We start from the raw sequence: 17,776 nt of genomic DNA on the forward strand, positions 1-17,776 counted from the left end.
AACATTCAATCTCTGGCAACAGCTCTGGTGGACATTCCTGCAGTCAGCATGCCAATTGCATGCTCCCTCAAAACTTGAGACATCCGTGGCATTGTGTTGTGTGACAAAACTGTACATTTTAGAGTGGCTTTTTATTGTCCCCAGAACAAGGTGCACCTGTGTAATGGTCATCGGTTTCTTGATATGCCACACTTGTCAGGTGGATAGAATATCTTGGCAATGGAGAAATACTTACTAACAGGGAGGTAAACACATTTGTTCACAAAAATGTTAAGAAATAAGCATTTTGTGCTTTTTTTCAACCAACACTTTACATGTTGAGTTTATATTTTTGTTCAGTGCAGTTGTTTAAGGTCATTCAAAGGCAGATTGCAGTATCTGCATTTTATGGGTCATAGGTGAAATCAGTGGTTATGATTGATATGAATACAAATGACTACATAATAAGATGATACATCAGTGCATTATCAATGATCTACCTACAATATATTTGTCTGGCTAGCAAAACAACTTTGAAGCTATTTTTCTGTTTCACTTTGAAGGGCAGCATAGGTACGCTATGCTTAATGCGTTGCCTCTGCGCAAATGACGGGGGTAGAAAACGGAAAATGTTCAAGATGATTTTGCCTCAGTAGCCTATTTTTTTAAGAAAAAAAAAGACGTTTGAGCAGCAGTGGACAGTTTGGACATATCCTAATTGCATCAAGTCTAGGATACAAGTAAAGGTAGGCCAGCAGTATTAATACTTTGCACAGTTTTGGGGGGATAAAAACAGGTTTTACTCAAACATGTTTTACAACAGCGTTCGCCTCCCACCAGTCCGCCAAAGGCAAAAGGTGTAATGCTGACTCCGCCTACAACCGGAGTGCACGCACACACAGCCTTTGAGTTTCAAACTTCCGAGTCCTAGAGCTAGGATCTTTATCAAAAACCTGTCGAGGTATTCGCCTGAATTATCCTTAAAACGTTCACTTTTGGAGGTTTCTAGTAACTCTTTGAAAGTTTTGTCGGTGTATTTGAGGCCTGGACAAACTGACAATCCAATGTATCGGACATGGCAACAGTTCCTCGCGCTTATGGGTTTATTCGCTGTGCCAGGTGAGTTCGAAGTTACTTCATTAATTTCTGTGTTCAGTCCTATGGCAATTAGTCGCTATTCTGTGTGATCAAGTAAATCAAACGAATATTGTTGATAATGTATAGCTTTACATAAACACTTAGGCCTAATATTATTCAGTCTAAACATTGATCAGAGGCTCCAGCAGTCATCTTGCTCACGAATCACATTGACACCACTGTCCAGTTGTGGACTCGAGTCACACATTTGATGACTTGAGACTCCACTTAATAGAAAATAAAATGACTTGAGACTTGAAATGATCTTGCCAGGTTTTGTAATGTTTTGTCACTCATTTTGTGGCACAGAGTCTTGTGGATTAAAGCCAATTCAGGGTACTAGGAAGTAACTACCTCCCCTAAGAACAATGTCTAATTTCTGACACAAAGCAACGTTTAGAAAAAGTATATATAGGACGAAGGTCATGTTAAGGCGAATAAACTATAAAGGGAAACAAATGGCTACAGTTTACACTTTTTTTGCCATTTCATAAAATATTGCTTTTAGAAAAGGGGTGTTTTTCTTTTTAAGTACCAGGGTAACTGGCCCTCCTCCCATGGGGTGCCTGGTAGAAGATTATGGCATAGGGTTTCACGCAAATGTGTTAAAATCCATTTAATCAGTTTTATTTAGAAATTCTTTAGTAAGTAATACTTAAAAGCTAAGTCTAGTGGTCTTATTTTAATTATTTAAATAAAATATTGGGGGAAATGGTGTTGCACATGTCGCTATTAATATCCAAACTCTGAGGAGATTTGATGTAAAGTCCTTCTTTAAGTCACCTGTACATACATTTTCTTTGATATTTTCTTTGTTCCTTTTCCATAATATCCATTATGTATAATTGCACTAAATATTATTTGAATAATACAAGATTTTATATCACAGTAGTCTTTAAAATGACATGCAGGAGCAAAAGGTTTTCAATAGTTGTTTATAATTCATTTTTATAAAGATGAATTGGAATATAATATTGGAATGGAATATAACATTTTAATAACTTAACTAATTAATTCAGTGTAACATTGATGTGGCAACTGTCTAATGCTTTGCTGAGGGTGTGCCCAACATGCCCCCATTCACATCGACGGGGCTGTAGTGGAGCGGGTCGAGAGTTTCAAGTTCCTTGGTGTCCACATCCCCAAAAAACTATCATGGTCCAAACACACCAACAAAGTCGTGAAGAGGGCACGACAATGCCTTTTCCACCTCAGGAGACTTGAAAAGATTTGGCATGGGTCCGCAGATACTCAAAAAGTTCTACAGCTGCACCATCGAGATCATCCTGACCGGTTGCATCACCGCCTGGTATGGCAACTGCTCGGCATCCTACTGTGAGGTGCTACAGAGGGTAGTGTGTAGTACATCACTGGGCCAAGCTTCCTGCAATCCAGGACCTATGTACTAACTAGGTGGTGTCGGAGGAAGGCCCAAAAAATTGTCAAAGACTCCAGTCACTGAAGTTATTAACTGTTCTCTCTGCTACCGCACGGCAAGCGGTATCGGAGTGAACAGCTATAGGATGTTGGAGATTCCGGTTGAAATTTGGAAAAGATGGCGGAAGTGGATGCTGAGTTTGAATCAAGCAGCGTGTTGAGCACAGTTGGTGAAGTCGAGTGTTCTGACAGGACAATAGTAGTAGCGAAAGCTGGAACAAAAAGGAAATGGTCTAAAATTGGAGTGGAGGATACATGTATGATTGATAATAAATTGCTTCTTGTCGGGATGCGTTTGAGTAAGGATTAGAGGTCGACCGATTAATCGGAATGGCTGATTAATCGGACGATTTCAAGTTTTCATAACAATCGGAAATCGGTATTTTTGGGCGCCGATTTCCGATTTATTTTTAAAAAATTACAAAAAATGTTTTTATTTTGACACCTTTTATTTAACTAGGCAAGTCAGTTAAGAACACATTCTTATTTTCAATGACTGCCTAGGAACTGTGGGTTAACTGCCTTGTTCAGGGGCAGAACGACAGATTTTCACCATGTCAGCTCAGGGGTTCCAATCTTGCAACCGCACAGTTAACTAGTCCAACGCTCTAACCATTGCACTCCACGAGTAGCCTGCCTGTTACGCGAATGCAGTAGAAGCCAAGTTAAATTGCTAGCTAGCATTAAACTTATCTTATAAAAAACAATCAATCATAATCACTAGTTATAACTACTAATCCAGTTTAGCAGACAATATTAACCAGGTGAAATTGTAATTTCTCTTGCGTTCATTGCATGCAGAGTCAGGGTATATGCGACAGTTTGGGCTGCCTGGCTCATTGCGAACTAATTTGCCAGAATTGTACTTAATTATGACATACATTGAAGGTTGTGCAATGTAACAAGAATATTTAGACTTATGGATGCCACCCGTTAGATAAAATACCGAACGGTTCCGTATTTCACTGAAATAATAAACGTTTTGTTTTCGAAATGATAGTTTCCGGATTCGATCCTATTAATGACTAAAGGCTCGTATTTCTGTGTGTTATTATGTTATAATTAAGTCTGATTTGATAGAGCAGTCTGACTGAGCAACAGCAGGCCCGTAATCATTCATTCAAACAGCACTTTCGTGCGATTTGCCAGCAGTTCTTCGCAAGCACAGCGCTGTTTATGACTTCAAGCCTATCAGCCTAATGGCTGGTGTAACCAATGTGAAATGGCTAGCTAGTTAGCTGGGTGTGCGCTAATACTGTTTCAAACGTCACTCGCTTTTAGATTTGGAGTAGTTATTCCCCTTGCGCTGCAAGGGCCGCGGCTTTTGTGGAGCGATGGGTAACGATGCTTCGAGTGTGGCTGTTGTCGAAGTGTTCCTGGTTCGAGCCCAGGTAGGGGCGAGGAGGGGGACGGAAGCTATACTGTTACACTGGCAATACTATAGTGCCTATAAGAACATCCAATAGTCAAAGGTATATGAAATACAAATGGTATAGAGCGAAATAGTCCTATAAATACTATATTAACTACAACCTAAAACCTCTTACCTTGGAATATTGAAGTCTCATGATAAAAGGAACCACCGACTTTCATATGTTCTCATGTTCTGAGCAAGGAACTTAAACGTTAGCTTTTGTACATGGCACATATTTTACATGGCACATATTTTTACATGGCACATATTACTTTCTTCTCCAACACTTTGTTTTTGCATTATTTAAACCAAATTGAACATGTTTCATTATTTATTTGAGGCTAAATTGATTTTATTGATGTTTTATATTAAGTTAAAATAAGTGTTAATTCAGTATTGTTGTAATTGTCACTATTACAAATAAAACAATCGGCCGATTAATCGGTATCGGCTTTTTTGGTCCTCCAATAATCGGTATCGGCACTGAAAAATCCTAGTCGGTCGACCTCTAGTAAGGATGCATGTGAAACCCGTTTGGGGTATCAAATGGTGACGTATGCGCTGGAAAAAGTGGAGTCTGTCAGTGGCCAGGAGTGGGCTTATTTTGATTAATTGTATTTCTGAAGAACAGAGGAAGATTGCAGTGGGCCTCAAAAGAATCCAAACAAAAGTTTTGTGTTTTGAACTTCGGAGGAGAGCACCTGTTTAAAGGAGTCTTCACAGGGGTAACGACGGATATTCAGGTTGAATACCTGAAGAGAATTCGTGGTGTGATTGGTGCCCATCGTCTGACCCACTGGGTGAATGGAGAAAAATAAGAAAGTAATTCGGTCCTGTTGTTTTTTAATAAAGAGCAAATACCTGTGTGATTGCCAATAATCCATAGAGGAAGAATGTCAAATTATAGGTAGAGAGTATTGCCATAATAAATAAATATGCAGCTCAAAACAATGTTGGTGATCAAAAATATGAACTGTTTACTTTGCAAGTTCATCAGCAGTGGGGCAACAAATACTAGCATAGGCCTACTGGTATTTTGGTATGTAACAATTGCTTGAAATTGATGATTTACTTATGAAGCTTTCATTTGGAATTTGTTTAAAATGAGTTATTACTGTGGAAAAGACTCAGCATAGGCGCCGCCTTCCAAACACCAGCCAATGGAGGTTTTTTTTCTCTTGTTGAAATGTTTGCTCTTGCTTTCACATGTTTAAATTAATTGGCCCTGTGTGGTAAATCTATATCTAATACTAAAATAATTGCTAGCGTTTCATTCCATCCTGGTACCGTTTATTACAACATGTAGACATTTCATGTTTGATAGGCCTACAATACATTTTCATTTAGCCAACCATTTCGTTCCCTCTGAGTGGACGCAATGTTTATTGTGCACATGACCGTTCACAAGATTCATGGGGTAGAAGTTCAGTTTATTTAATTCAATATATGGTTTCCTTTTGTTCATATTCCCTGGGTTATGTCGGAGTTCCGTGCCTCTGTTATCCTCGTTGTGCGTAATAGGAGCACGCGCGCCTATGTGCGCATAGAAATAGGCTACATGGCCTGCACCCTTCGCTTTGGAGTCAGAACATGGAATAGGAGAATGTATTGTTCCATGTATGCATTGTGTTGAAACATCATTAATAATCATTAAGTTTGATTAAGATTAATGTACCAATGTAACAATGGATGTGGAAATGGCCTTTTTGTATGAAATGGCGCTTTCACCATAAATCTACTCCCTGAGCACGTCAACCTGCCTTGCCTTCTGCTGATTTTATGCCCCTACGACTGCTACAAGTTTTACAATTATAAATGCTAATCAAAATGTGTTGTAGACAAAATGACGAGAAGTGCTGTCTTAATACATAGACAAAGATTTGTAGTTGAACAAGTCGTTGCATGTATCGATTTAATTTTTACTTGACTTGAGTCTCGATTTGACTTGCTCATAGAATGCACGACTTGGACTTGACTCGAGTCTTGACCCGTTCTACTTGGGACTCAACTTGAGAACTCCGACCTTGTGACTTGAGACTTGCTTGTGACTCGAATAATAGTGACTTGGTCCCGCCTCTGCCACTGTCAGGCTCAGATGGCTACCGGTCAGGTGACCAGAACCCCAATCTAATTTCCACAATCTTGATAATAAGTAGTCTACTCTTGATTTATACTTTACCATTATAGAATAGCTTGGACATGCAGTATATGTTGACATTTCTGACATGTTTCTCAGATTGATCAGGCCAAAGCTCATAGTGATCATAAGTTATTGTCCTCCTGGATAATTGTTAGATGGATATGGAAGGCCAGGTATTGATGTATGAATATGAAAGTCTATACTGTGTACCTATCCGATGTGTATAATACGCCCTATAGCTCTGTCCGATATCAGGAAGCAGGGGAGTGTCTTTAGTGCTGCAGATTGTATTTATTCTTTGGATCTGACTCTGACTAGCTCTGCCTTGAGGCAACTCAGCCAAGAGTTAGTGGATCACACCCAGTGTTTTATATGAAAGCATCCGGTCTGTAAATGTCTCTGTTTTGTTTGTGTGGGTTATACTTTCAAGGACATGGGAGGACTATCTCTCCTCCCTGTACTCAAAGTACTAATGTGTTGCTGCTCTAGTTTGAATAATACAACACATCTGTCATCACATGAATTCCATCCAATCAGGGAGCGCAGAGAGGGGCCTTTCTGAAGTCTGTCTGGGAAGTAAAGCTCAACCATCGGGTTGATTGATTTTAGTGCTGTCATGTCTACTCTAGGGTAGTGAATGTAGTTTGTTACAATACAGCGATTTGCCAGGATGGTTCCCTCAGCTCAGATACTTTCTACAGTGTTTTTTACTGATCTTTTGCTTGTCTGCCCATGGACATGACAGGGTGGATAGGATTTAGAGTGACTGACTGTTTTAATCCATAACACAGGGCTACCAGGGCAATGAGGCAGAGCATGAAGGAAAAAGGAATGCACATGGCTGGTATTAATCCCTGTTTGTCTCGAGCCCCTACCCTGCCGAACTCCTGAAGGAGATAAATCTAATCGACACTTCAGAGTGGTGCCAATGGGTACAGATGGAAGATTTCATGTTTGAACACTTGATGTCTAATTTTTTATTTTTTTTACCTTTATCAGAATCCTTTTATACTTCCTGGCTGGTTCAGGCTCTCATACATGGACCTCTGGACTGAAGACCTACAATCATTAACCAGCCACCTGCCGGTATCATTAACCAGACAGTGACACACACATACACAGACTGCCAAATATAAACACAATGGAATGCTGAGTAGAGGTCTTCACGGGTCCAAAAGTTGGACCTGTCCGTGGGTTTCCCACCTGACCCTATTTCTATTTAAAAACATTAAACGGAGGTCTGTTGCGAGTGGACCCGAGGATAGTCAGACCCGTTCCGAAAAGGCATGTGGGGAAAAAAAGACCCAAACAGACCAGTGCTGGTTTGGGACTGAGTGAGTAGAGAGAGAGAAAGACACCTCAGACTGGGCGCTGTCAGTGCCATAAATAAACGAGCGATAGGCCTATTGGCCAAATGATCCACAGTTACGTGCCCTTAAAATCTGCCTGAAACCAATTACAAAAATAATATTGGTTGTGTTTTGATGTGTAGCATGTTAAAAACGTCACCGTTCAGCTGTCGGCGATCAGGCCTTTATGGTAGAGTGGCCAGATGGAATCCACTCCTCAGTAAAAGCCACATGACAGCCCGTTTTGGAGTTTTCAAAAAAGGTACCTTAAGACTCTCGGCCTATGAGAAACAAGATTCTCTGGTCTGATGAAACCAAGATTGAACTATTTGACCTGAATGCCAAGCGTCACATCTGGAGGAAACCTGGCACCATCCCTACGGTGAAGCATGGGGTGGCAGCATCGTGCTGTCGGGATGTTTTTAAGTGGCAGGAACTGGGAGAATCTAGCAAAGTACAGTGAGATCCTTGATGAAAACCTGCTCCAGAGCGCTTAGGACCTTAGACTGGGGTGAAGGTTCACCTTTCAATAATGACCCAAAGCACACAGCCAAGACAACGCAGGAGTGGCTTCGGGACAAGTCTCTGAATGTCCTTGAGAGACCTGAGAATAGTTGTGCATCGACGCTCTCCATCCAACCTGACAGAGCTTGAGAGAAGAATGGGAGAAACTCCCCAAATACAGGTGTGCCAAGCTTGTAGTGTCATACCCAAGAAGACTGTTTTAATTAGTTCTCGGCATCCAGTGCATGCGGGAGAGATTGTTAGTTGCGCTACCGAACTGCCCCTAATCAAAACGGCCTAAACCCAGCCGTCAGAAAACACAGAAAATGTAACTTTTTTCAATGTGTCAATCACTCTCTAGTCATCTGGGACCCACGAGCTAAGCCCAAGGGACTACTAGGGGGGCACTTGTACATTCGTAGTGTCATTCCAAAAGTGATCAAATTCAACATCTACTCACAGACTCCAACCTTGACTTCCTCTGCCACTCAGAGACATGGCTCCATAAAAACTCTCCATATGCTGCTGTGATTGTGCCTGGCTACAATGTTTTCAGGAGAGACAGGATTGAAGGAAGAGGAGGGGGTGTGATGATTTACATTAAAGAACATATCCGATGTAAACAAATTGAGTGGTCATGTGATAATGAACAAGAATGTATTGGCCTGAACGTTACACTGTCTCCCCAAATGTATTTTACCCTTATTGAAATGTATATGCCTTCCACCAAAAGTGTGTTTTTTGATCAGTTTAATAACATGCTTAGGGAATGACTTTGAAAGAGGTAATCTTAATGGGAGATTTTAACATTAATTATGAAGACAAGTTTTGTAGGAAAACCCTCAAACGGATCACTAATACCTTTGGCCTTACACAGCTGGTTAAAGGACCAACCAGGGTGACTTGTTGCTCTAAAACACAGATTGATTTGGCGTTCAGTAATAAACCAGAGAGTGACTAAATCATTCAATATGGTTACTGGGCTATCAGATCATAATCTGACACTTATAGCCAGAAAGCTGTCTAAGAGCAGGTTTAACCTCTCTACTGTTAGAAAGCCGGATCAACTAAGAATACCTAAGAGTGAATTAAGCTATTTTGAAAACGCAATTAAGGGAATTAACTGGAATGATCTCTTGTCCTATACAGACATGGAAGCTGATAGTCAGGTTTTTCTATCCACAATCCAGACTACAATAAATGGTTTCCTAAAGAAAATCAAATCCAACCCTGGCCAAAAGAGCACTCTTCCTTGGCTAAATGGAGAAATCTGGAAACTGATGAAAGAACGAGATTATGCTCTAAAAATAGCCCTGAGATCCTAATTAGATCATGACAGACGTAGGTTTACCATGTTTAGAAATAAGGTGATGAAAGAAATCAGACAGGCCAAGGCAAACCTTTTTATTAACATAATTGGTGAAGCAAAGGGAAATTCTAAACTGATCTGGGAGAATCTAAAAATGTTAACAGGGAAAGACCATAGTAATACTAACGGTTTTCTTTAGGTAAAGTAGAGGCGGACCAAAACGCAGCGTGGTGGTTATTCATGTTTTTTAATAAAGACACTAGACATGAATAAACTAACAAAAACAATAAACGTGGAAAACCAAAAACAGCCCTATCTGGTGTAAAACACAGAGACAGGAACAATCACCCACAAACACACAGTGAAACCCAGGCTACCTAAATATGGTTCCCAATCAGAGACAATGACTAACACCTGCCTCTGATTGAGAACCATAACAGGCCAGACATAGAAATAGACAAACAAGACATCCAACATAGAATGCCCACTCAGATCACACCCTGACCAACCAAAACATAGAAACATACAAAGCAAACTATGGTCAGGGTGTGACAGTAACACTGCAAAAAGACTAGCAATCATGGTGAATAACAATCTAACACAGGATGCAGTCGAAATATCAATAGCCTTCAATTCCTACTTAATCGACTCTGTCAGGGTACTGACACAGAACCCCTCCACTGGTTTCTTGGGCTCAGTGCTCGTAAATGATGCTCAACCTGCTCAACCTGTCTTCATCAAAGGTGAACAAGGTAATTAGCTCACTAAAGAACTCTAAAGCCAAAGATGTGTTTGGGCTGGACTCTACCTTTTCTTAAACTACGAAGAGTCACTCATTGGCCCCATTACTAAGGTCACCAACACATCTGTTGGTCTCGGGGTGTTTCCAAGGGTATGGAAGTCGGCCATAATAATGGTCGTCTTTAAATCAGGCGACCCTGCTAACGTGAGTAACTACAGGCCCATTAGTATACTACCTGTGGTGTCAAAGGTTGTTGAAAAGTGTGTAGCAGGACAACTGATTGCCCACCTCAACAACAGCCCCTTCACATTACACTCCATGCAGTTTGGCTTCAGAGTGAAACACTCCACAGAAACGGCCAACTGCTTTCTTCTGGAAAATGTGACGTCCAAGATGGACAAAGGGGGCGTTGTTGGGGCTGTGTTTCTGGACCTAAGGAAGGCTTTTGATACTGTTAACCATTAGATTCTCATCACAAAATTGTCCAAGTTCAACTTTTCCCCTGATGCCTTGAGATGGATGAAATCATACCTTAAAGGCAGAACTCAGTGTGTCAGAGTGAGCAATGAGCTGTCGCCCACTCTTAGCTATGATGTGGGCATGTAAGTTTTTTGCATCTCACTCCCTCTTTGGTTTTACATTTTTATGGTTTGAGTGCTAGTAGCCCTATATTGCGCCAAACACAACATTACAGTTGGAACCTAATTTGGCCAAAGAAAATGGCTCAAAACAAAGTAAAAGTGCAATATGTGCCATGTAAAAAAAGCTAACCTTTAAGTTCCTTGCTCAGAACATGGGAACATATGAAAGCTGGTGATTCCTTTTAACACGAGTCTTCAATATTCCCAGTTTAGAAGTTTTAGGTTGTAGTTATTATAGAAATGTATAGGACTATTTCTCTCTATACCATTTGTATTTCATATACCTTTGACTATTGGATGTTCTTATAGGCACTATAGTATTGCCAGCCTAATCTCGGGAGTTGATAGGCTTGAAGTCATAAATAGCACTGTGCTTCAAGCATTGTGAAGAGCTGCTGGCAAATGCAGGAAAGTGCTGTTTGAATGAATGATTATGAGCCTGCTGCTGCCTACCACCGCTCAGTCAGACTGCTCTATCAAATATCAAATCATAGACTTAATTATAATCTAATAAACACACAGAACTACTAGCCTTGTGTTATTAATATGGTCAAATCCGGAAACTATCATTTTGAAAACAAAACGTTTATCCTTTCAGTGAAATACGGAACCATTCCATATTTTATCGAACGGGTGGCATCCACAAGTCTCTAAATATTGGTGTTACATTGCACAACCTTCAATGTTATGTCATAATTCTGTAAAATTTTGGCAAATGAATTACGGTTTTGGAAGAAATGGTTTTCACACAGTTCGCAATGAGCCAGGCTGCCCAAACTGCTGCATATACCCTGACTCTGCTTCACAGAACGCAAGAGAAGTGACACAATTTCTCTAGTTAATATTGCCTGCTAACATGAATTTATTTTAACTAAATATGCAGGTTTAAAAATATATACTTGTGTATTGATTTTAAGAAAGGCATTGATGTTCATGGTTAGGTACACCATCACCCGTTTGGCGAAGTAGGCTGTGATTCAATGATAAATTAACAGGCACCACATTGATTATTTGCAACGCAGGACAAGCTAGTTAAACTAGTAATATCATCAACCATGGGTAGTTAACTAGTGATTATGTTAAGATTGTTTTTTTATAAGACAAGTTTAATGCTAGCTAGCAACATACCTTGGCTACTTGCTGCACTCACGTAACAGGTGGTCAGCCTGCCATGCAGTCTCCTTGTAGAGTGCAATGTAATCGGCCTTAATCAGCGTCTAAAAATGCAGATTACCGATTTGTTATGAAAACTTGAAATGGGCCTAATTAATCGGCCATGCCGACCTCTAATAATAATCATTATAATGAATACGAAAGTAAGTGAAACTAACCTTAATAGTGCTCGCAGTCCATTTGGCCATGCCAACGGTCTTCTCATCTTAATCCACTACAATATTAAAACTGTAAAACTAATAAGGACTCAATAATCCATGACTTCAGGGAGTGTTATAAAGTCCAAAAGTTATGATTGGAGTTATAAAGTTGGCTGTCGGAAGGAAATGTTTTTATTACATTTTTACAATGTCAATTGCCTTTTAATCCGCCTGTATGCATTTCAAGACCTGGCATATGAGGGTGAAGTGAGATACCCGATGGGTTGGACAATACTTATCTCGTCAATCATATTAAAAACAACATATATACTTAACTGGAAATCAACCAATACTCCATCATTCACACAATGGAAAAGTCAAATGCTTTATCTAAAAATTGAAAGTGTGTGGGCTACGGAGAGAAACAACAAAATGGTACAGTTTGAGGCCTTGTGGCGTACAGCGATGCGGAAGCTGGAGATGGGGGGTGCTAGTGGGTCTGGGCAGGTGTGATGTAGTTGATATTTGTATGATGTCATGTGTACAGTCGTGGCCAAAAGTTTTGAGAATGACACAAATATTAATTTTCACAAAGTCTGCTGCCTCAGTATGTATGATGGCAATTTGCATATACTCCAGCATGTTATGAAGAGTGATCAGATGAATTGCAATTAATTGCAAAGTCCCTCTTTGCCATGCAAATGAACTGAATCCCCCAAAAAACATTTCCACTGCATTTCAGCCCTGCCGCAAAAGGACCAGCTGTCAGTGATTCAATCATGTCAGTGATTCTCTCGTTAACACTGAGTGTTGACGAGGACAAGGCTGGAGATCACTCTGTCATGGTGATTGAGTTTGAATAACAGACTGGAAGCTTCAAAAGGAGGGTGGTGCTTGGAATCATTGTTCTTCCTCTGTCATCCATGGTTACCTGGAAGGAAACAGGTGCCGTCATCATTGCTTTGCACAAAAAGGGCTTCACAGGCAAGGATATTGCTGCCAGTAAGATTGCACCTAAATCAACCATTTATCGGATCATTAAGAACTTCATGGAGAGTGGTGCAATTGTTGTGAAGAAGGCTTCAGGGCGCCCAAGAAAGTCCAGCAAGCGCCAGGACCGTCTCCTAAAGTTGATTCAGCTGCAGGATCGGCGCACCACCAGTAGAGAGATTGCTCAGGAATGGCAGCAGGCAGGTGTGAGTGCATCTGCACGCACAGTGAGGCGAAGACTTTTGGAAGATGGCCTGGTGTCAAGAAGGGCAGCAAAGAAGCCACTTCTCTCCAGAAAAAACATCAGGGACAGACTGATATTCTGCAAAAGGTACAGGGATTGGACTGCTGAGGACTGGGGTAAAGTCATTTTCTCTGATAACTCCCCTTTCTAATTGTTTGGGGCATCCGGAAAAAAGCTTGTCCGGAGAAGACAAGGTGAGCGCTACCATCAGTCCTGTGTCATGCCAACAGTAAAGCATCCTGAGACCATTCATGTGTGGGGTTGCTTCTCAGCCAAGGGAGTGGGCTCACTCACAATTTTGCCTAAGAACACAGCCATGAATAAAGAATGGTACCAACACGTCCTCCGAGAGTCACTTCTCTCAACCATCCAGGAACAGTTTGGTGACGAACAATGCCTTTTCCAGCATGATGGAGCACCTTGCCATAAGGCAAAAGTGATAACTAAGTGGCTCTGGGAACAAAACATCAATATTTTGGGTCCATGGCCAGGAAACTCCCCAGACCTTAATCCCATTGAGAACTTGTAGTCAATCCTCAAGAGGCGGGTGGACAAACAAAACCCCACAAATTCGGACGAACTCCAAGCATTGATTATGCAAGAATGGGCTGCCATCAGTCAGGATGTGGCCCAGAAGTTAGTTGACAGCATGCCAGCGCGTATTGCAGAGGTCTTGAAAAAGAAGGGTCAACACTGCAAATATTGACTCTTTGCATCAACTTCATGTAATTGTCAGTAAAACCTTTGACTCTTATGAAATGCTTGTAAATATACTTCAGTATTCCATAGTAACATGTGACAAAAATATCTAAAGACACTGAAGCAGCAAGCCTTGTGAAAATTAATATTTGTGTCATTCTCAAAACTTTTCGCCACGACTGTATGTTTTGTATTGTTTATAAAATATCAAATTAAGTATAACATTTTTTAAAAACCAATACAAATAAAACATGTCTTTTCTTTTCACTATACTTTCTCCTCTTACTTTTGTTTTAATTCAATGAAAAATGCTGCCATATTCTCAATCAACAGTAGCCAAGGCTCCTTTCACTCGCTCTCTCTCCCTCATCGGCAGCAGGCACATGTGAGGTGAGCAGCCGGGAACCAGTTTCAGCTGGACATAAGCTATATTTTTTATTGAGTTGCAAATGACACGGATAACAAGCTTGCGCAGTTCTCATCACCTCACACACATTCCATTAACTGAGGATGAGTCCAATCGGGTCCAGTTGGCAATTTTAATTGCAAATTAAGACCCATGGAAATTATATTTGACCCGACCCAGATCAGAGACCGAAGTCTGAATTTAGGACCCGGACCCAACCCGGGCCGAATCTCTGAATTTCGGGTCTGTGAAGACCTCATGCTGAGTGAATCAATGGAGGGCCAAACCACCTGCTTTCTAATTTGATATTTTTTTTTATAGTTTATATGTTCATTCAGTTTGTGTTTGACTCGGGTGTGATTTATAACTCTAGCTCAGCTCATTATGGTGATTGTGCGGTCCAGTGTGAACCAAAGTACTGTAGGCGAGATAACACGCTTGAAGGGTTTGACTGAGTACAGGTTGAAGCGTTTGAGGGAGGGTACACATATTACTGAGCTACGCTACAGCTCCAGGGATTTGAAAAGTGTAGTCAATGAACAACTTCACTTTTTGGAAGTCGAGGCTGTGTTTACTGAAGAGAGCGGACCAAGTTTAGAATGAAGATGTGTAAACAGACATGGTTGTTGCGGAAACCACTATCAACCTTCTCATGGTCATCATGTGTACACATGAGTCTGCGAAATCAATTTTTCTGTGTTTTTAATAGTGTGCTCTAAAAGTTCTGTGAGGACTTTGAAAAGGTGCTTGCTCATGCTACTCTCAGGGTTATTGTGTATATAATGTAGTGTTAACACAGTAAGCTGTGCTTACGTGTCTCATTGGGTCCACTCTGTGTGTCAGGTGTGCTGCGAGTCGTTGGGATGGAGATTTTCACATCCAAGGAGGTGGAGGCATTGAACGGGACAGAAGTGAGATTGAAGTGCACCTTTAAGTCCAAACACCCAGTGTCCCACTACTCTGTGGCTGTCTCCTGGAACTTCCGTCCCCTGAACCAGGGTGCTGAGGAGTCGGTAGGTGTCCTTTCCACACTGGAAGCACAACTAACAGTTGTCAAACAAGGAAGGTGTCTGAATTAGGAGGGAGACTGGATTAGCCTCGTAAACCAGCTTGACTACTGGATAGACATGGAGGCTTTTTTTTAGCAGAGTATTACCTAAAACATCAACATTTTAGAGCAGTGCATAATTGTGTGTGTGTGTGTCAGGTGTTTTACTACCAGGAGACGGCATACCCCCCTACAGAGGGGCGGTTTAAGGGCCATGCAGTGTGGTCAGGGGACATCCTGAGACAGGACGCCTCCATCAGTCTGCATGAAGTCCCCTTCACCTTCAACGGCACCTACACCTGCCATGTCCGCAACCTGCCCGACGTCCACGGCATCAATGGAGAGGTCACCCTCAGGGTTGTCCACAAAGGTCAGTCACTCACTCACACTGGTGTGTTGCATAGAAACCTTAGCATGGACTAATGTATTGTTGTGTGTGTGTGTGTGTGTGTGTGTGTGTGCTGGCTGTGCTGCTCCTTCCAGTCTCCATCTCTGATATAAGCATCCTGGCTGCAGCCATCGGGGGAACCATCGCCATAGTCCTGGTGCTGCTCGGTCTCTTCATGGTGTTCAAGTACCGCAACCGCCATGCCAACACAGACATGGAGCTGCAGGGGAGGAAACTGCAGGAAACCAGAGAGCTACAGGCCAGGGTCCTACAGGAGAGAGAGTTGGAGGCCAACATCCTACAGGAGAGAGAGTTGCAGGCCAACATCCTACAGGAGAAAAAGCTGAAGGCCAGTCAGAAGGAGCGTAAAGACCCTACAGTGTGGTGATGGGTCAGGGGCGTGTCTCCCTCTCTACCTTTGCTGACTGGTGTGGGGAGGCGTTCTGTCAGGACGGACTGGTCTCTGACTGGAGGGGCAGGCCAGTCCAGGACCACTATTGTGGAGGGACTGATGCATTTTTTTGGTCGGTGTCCTTCTTTCTTCTACCCTCCACTCATCCCTCCCTCAATATGAGTATTAGGGATCTCTGTACATTCCACTCGTTTTAATGTCAGGTACTGTTTTATGAACTTAATGTTTTTTTACAGACAATTATGTGATTGGGTTGACTGTGCCATCCCAGGATATACAGTATTATTTTTTTTCAAATGTAAACCCCCCCCCCAAAAAACCATCACTTATCAGAATGCTAACAAAATGCAAAAAGTACTAAGGAATCCCCATAGCGGATGCTAGGTAAATGCTAACGAACGCTTGCAAACATTTGACTATTAACAACCCAGCTCCTAAAGTTATGCAAGTATCTCGAAATGCAGCATGCACAAAATATATATTAGACAGCAGGGATCTTATTTCAGGATGGGATCGTGTCTGCTGCTGTTACTAAGAAGCTTGATCTTGCAAGCTAAGGGTAGCCACTTAGCTGGCATTAGTAAAGTAGCAGGACCCAGCTGGAAATCATTTATTTGGTACATCTTAGATAGTTAACTTAGTAGTTATAAGATGCATAGCTGGCAAACAGCTGTAACTCGATCACTTCACTTAAGTTGTGCTGTAGGTGAAACTCACCTCATGAAGCTCCCATTTTGCTCATCGTCTATCTTTGTAAACAAATACACTTGACTTGCTCAAACAGCTGTTTTGGGAACTAGTACTGGTAAGCTTCATAATGGTTAACACGTTCTGCTTTATCTATTACCTAGTGCACAAGTTGAATGCAGGTATTTATTTAAAAAGTACTAATATTAAAATTTATAAAAACAAAAAACATTATTGACAGTATTGTAAAATCATACTGATGTTGTTTTGAAATACCCCGGGATACGGTATATACGGCGTACCGCCAAATCCTACTATGTGATTGTATTTTAACTATGTAGTATGATGACTACTCTTATTAGATATGGCTGAAATGACACCAGCAGCAGTCTCTTGGTGTGGTGGCATCTGTTTCATTACATTTGGTTTGGTAGCCATTTATTCTAAATTCATTTACAGAATTATTTTAACACTTGAATAATCAACATTATAACTGAGCTAATGGCCCATACATTCATTTGGGAATAATGTAAATGTATTTGGCAGCAGATTTGTGAGTGTGTTCTATGGTTATGATTAAGGTCCCGTTGTGAATTTAGTCAGTGAATCCCATTTTAATTTTTGAAAAGCTGTTCTATCTGGGGTAGGCTACAGTAAGGGCTAGTGCTGGTGGAAGCCCTGTATCTAGGGATGGCTAAAGGCTAAGCTCAAGGTAAATAGGGCTGATGGAAGCTTTCCTGGGCCAGGAGCTGTGACTAACACACTCCTGCTTCCTGCAACAATGACAGCATAAATGACTGCCTATTACTGCTGGACATAAAACGTAACTGTCAATCACCTTTGAATGCAGAAGAAGAACCCCACAATTCCAAGAAGCCTGTTTTCCATGTGTTATGTAGTTTTTGTGATCTGATGTGCCCAACGTGTCCATTGAAGG

General features: G+C 41.3%; 1 protein-coding gene across 2 annotated transcripts; it reads left to right on the forward strand.

The window, feature by feature from the left end:
• The first annotated feature begins 600 nt into the window (after nucleotides 1-600).
• On the forward strand, nucleotides 601-17,070 carry mpzl2b (myelin protein zero-like 2b). 2 transcript variants are annotated; one of them, XM_031826544.1, is made up of 4 exons: nucleotides 601-725; nucleotides 15,148-15,317; nucleotides 15,512-15,722; nucleotides 15,836-17,070. In XM_031826544.1, the coding sequence occupies exons 2-4, from the start codon at nucleotides 15,168-15,170 to the stop codon at nucleotides 16,126-16,128; spliced, it is 654 nt and encodes a 217-aa protein (XP_031682404.1). In that variant the 5' UTR covers nucleotides 601-725; nucleotides 15,148-15,167; the 3' UTR covers nucleotides 16,129-17,070. The 2 variants fall into 2 exon arrangements, with proteins under 2 accessions (XP_031682404.1, XP_020340907.1); XM_020485318.2 differs by lacking the exon at nucleotides 601-725 and adding an exon at nucleotides 843-1,098.
• The last annotated feature ends 706 nt before the right edge of the window (nucleotides 17,071-17,776 follow it).

The sequence above is a fragment of the Oncorhynchus kisutch genome, linkage group LG6, assembly GCF_002021735.2.
Source record: "Oncorhynchus kisutch isolate 150728-3 linkage group LG6, Okis_V2, whole genome shotgun sequence".
NCBI lineage: Eukaryota > Metazoa > Chordata > Actinopteri > Salmoniformes > Salmonidae > Oncorhynchus > Oncorhynchus kisutch.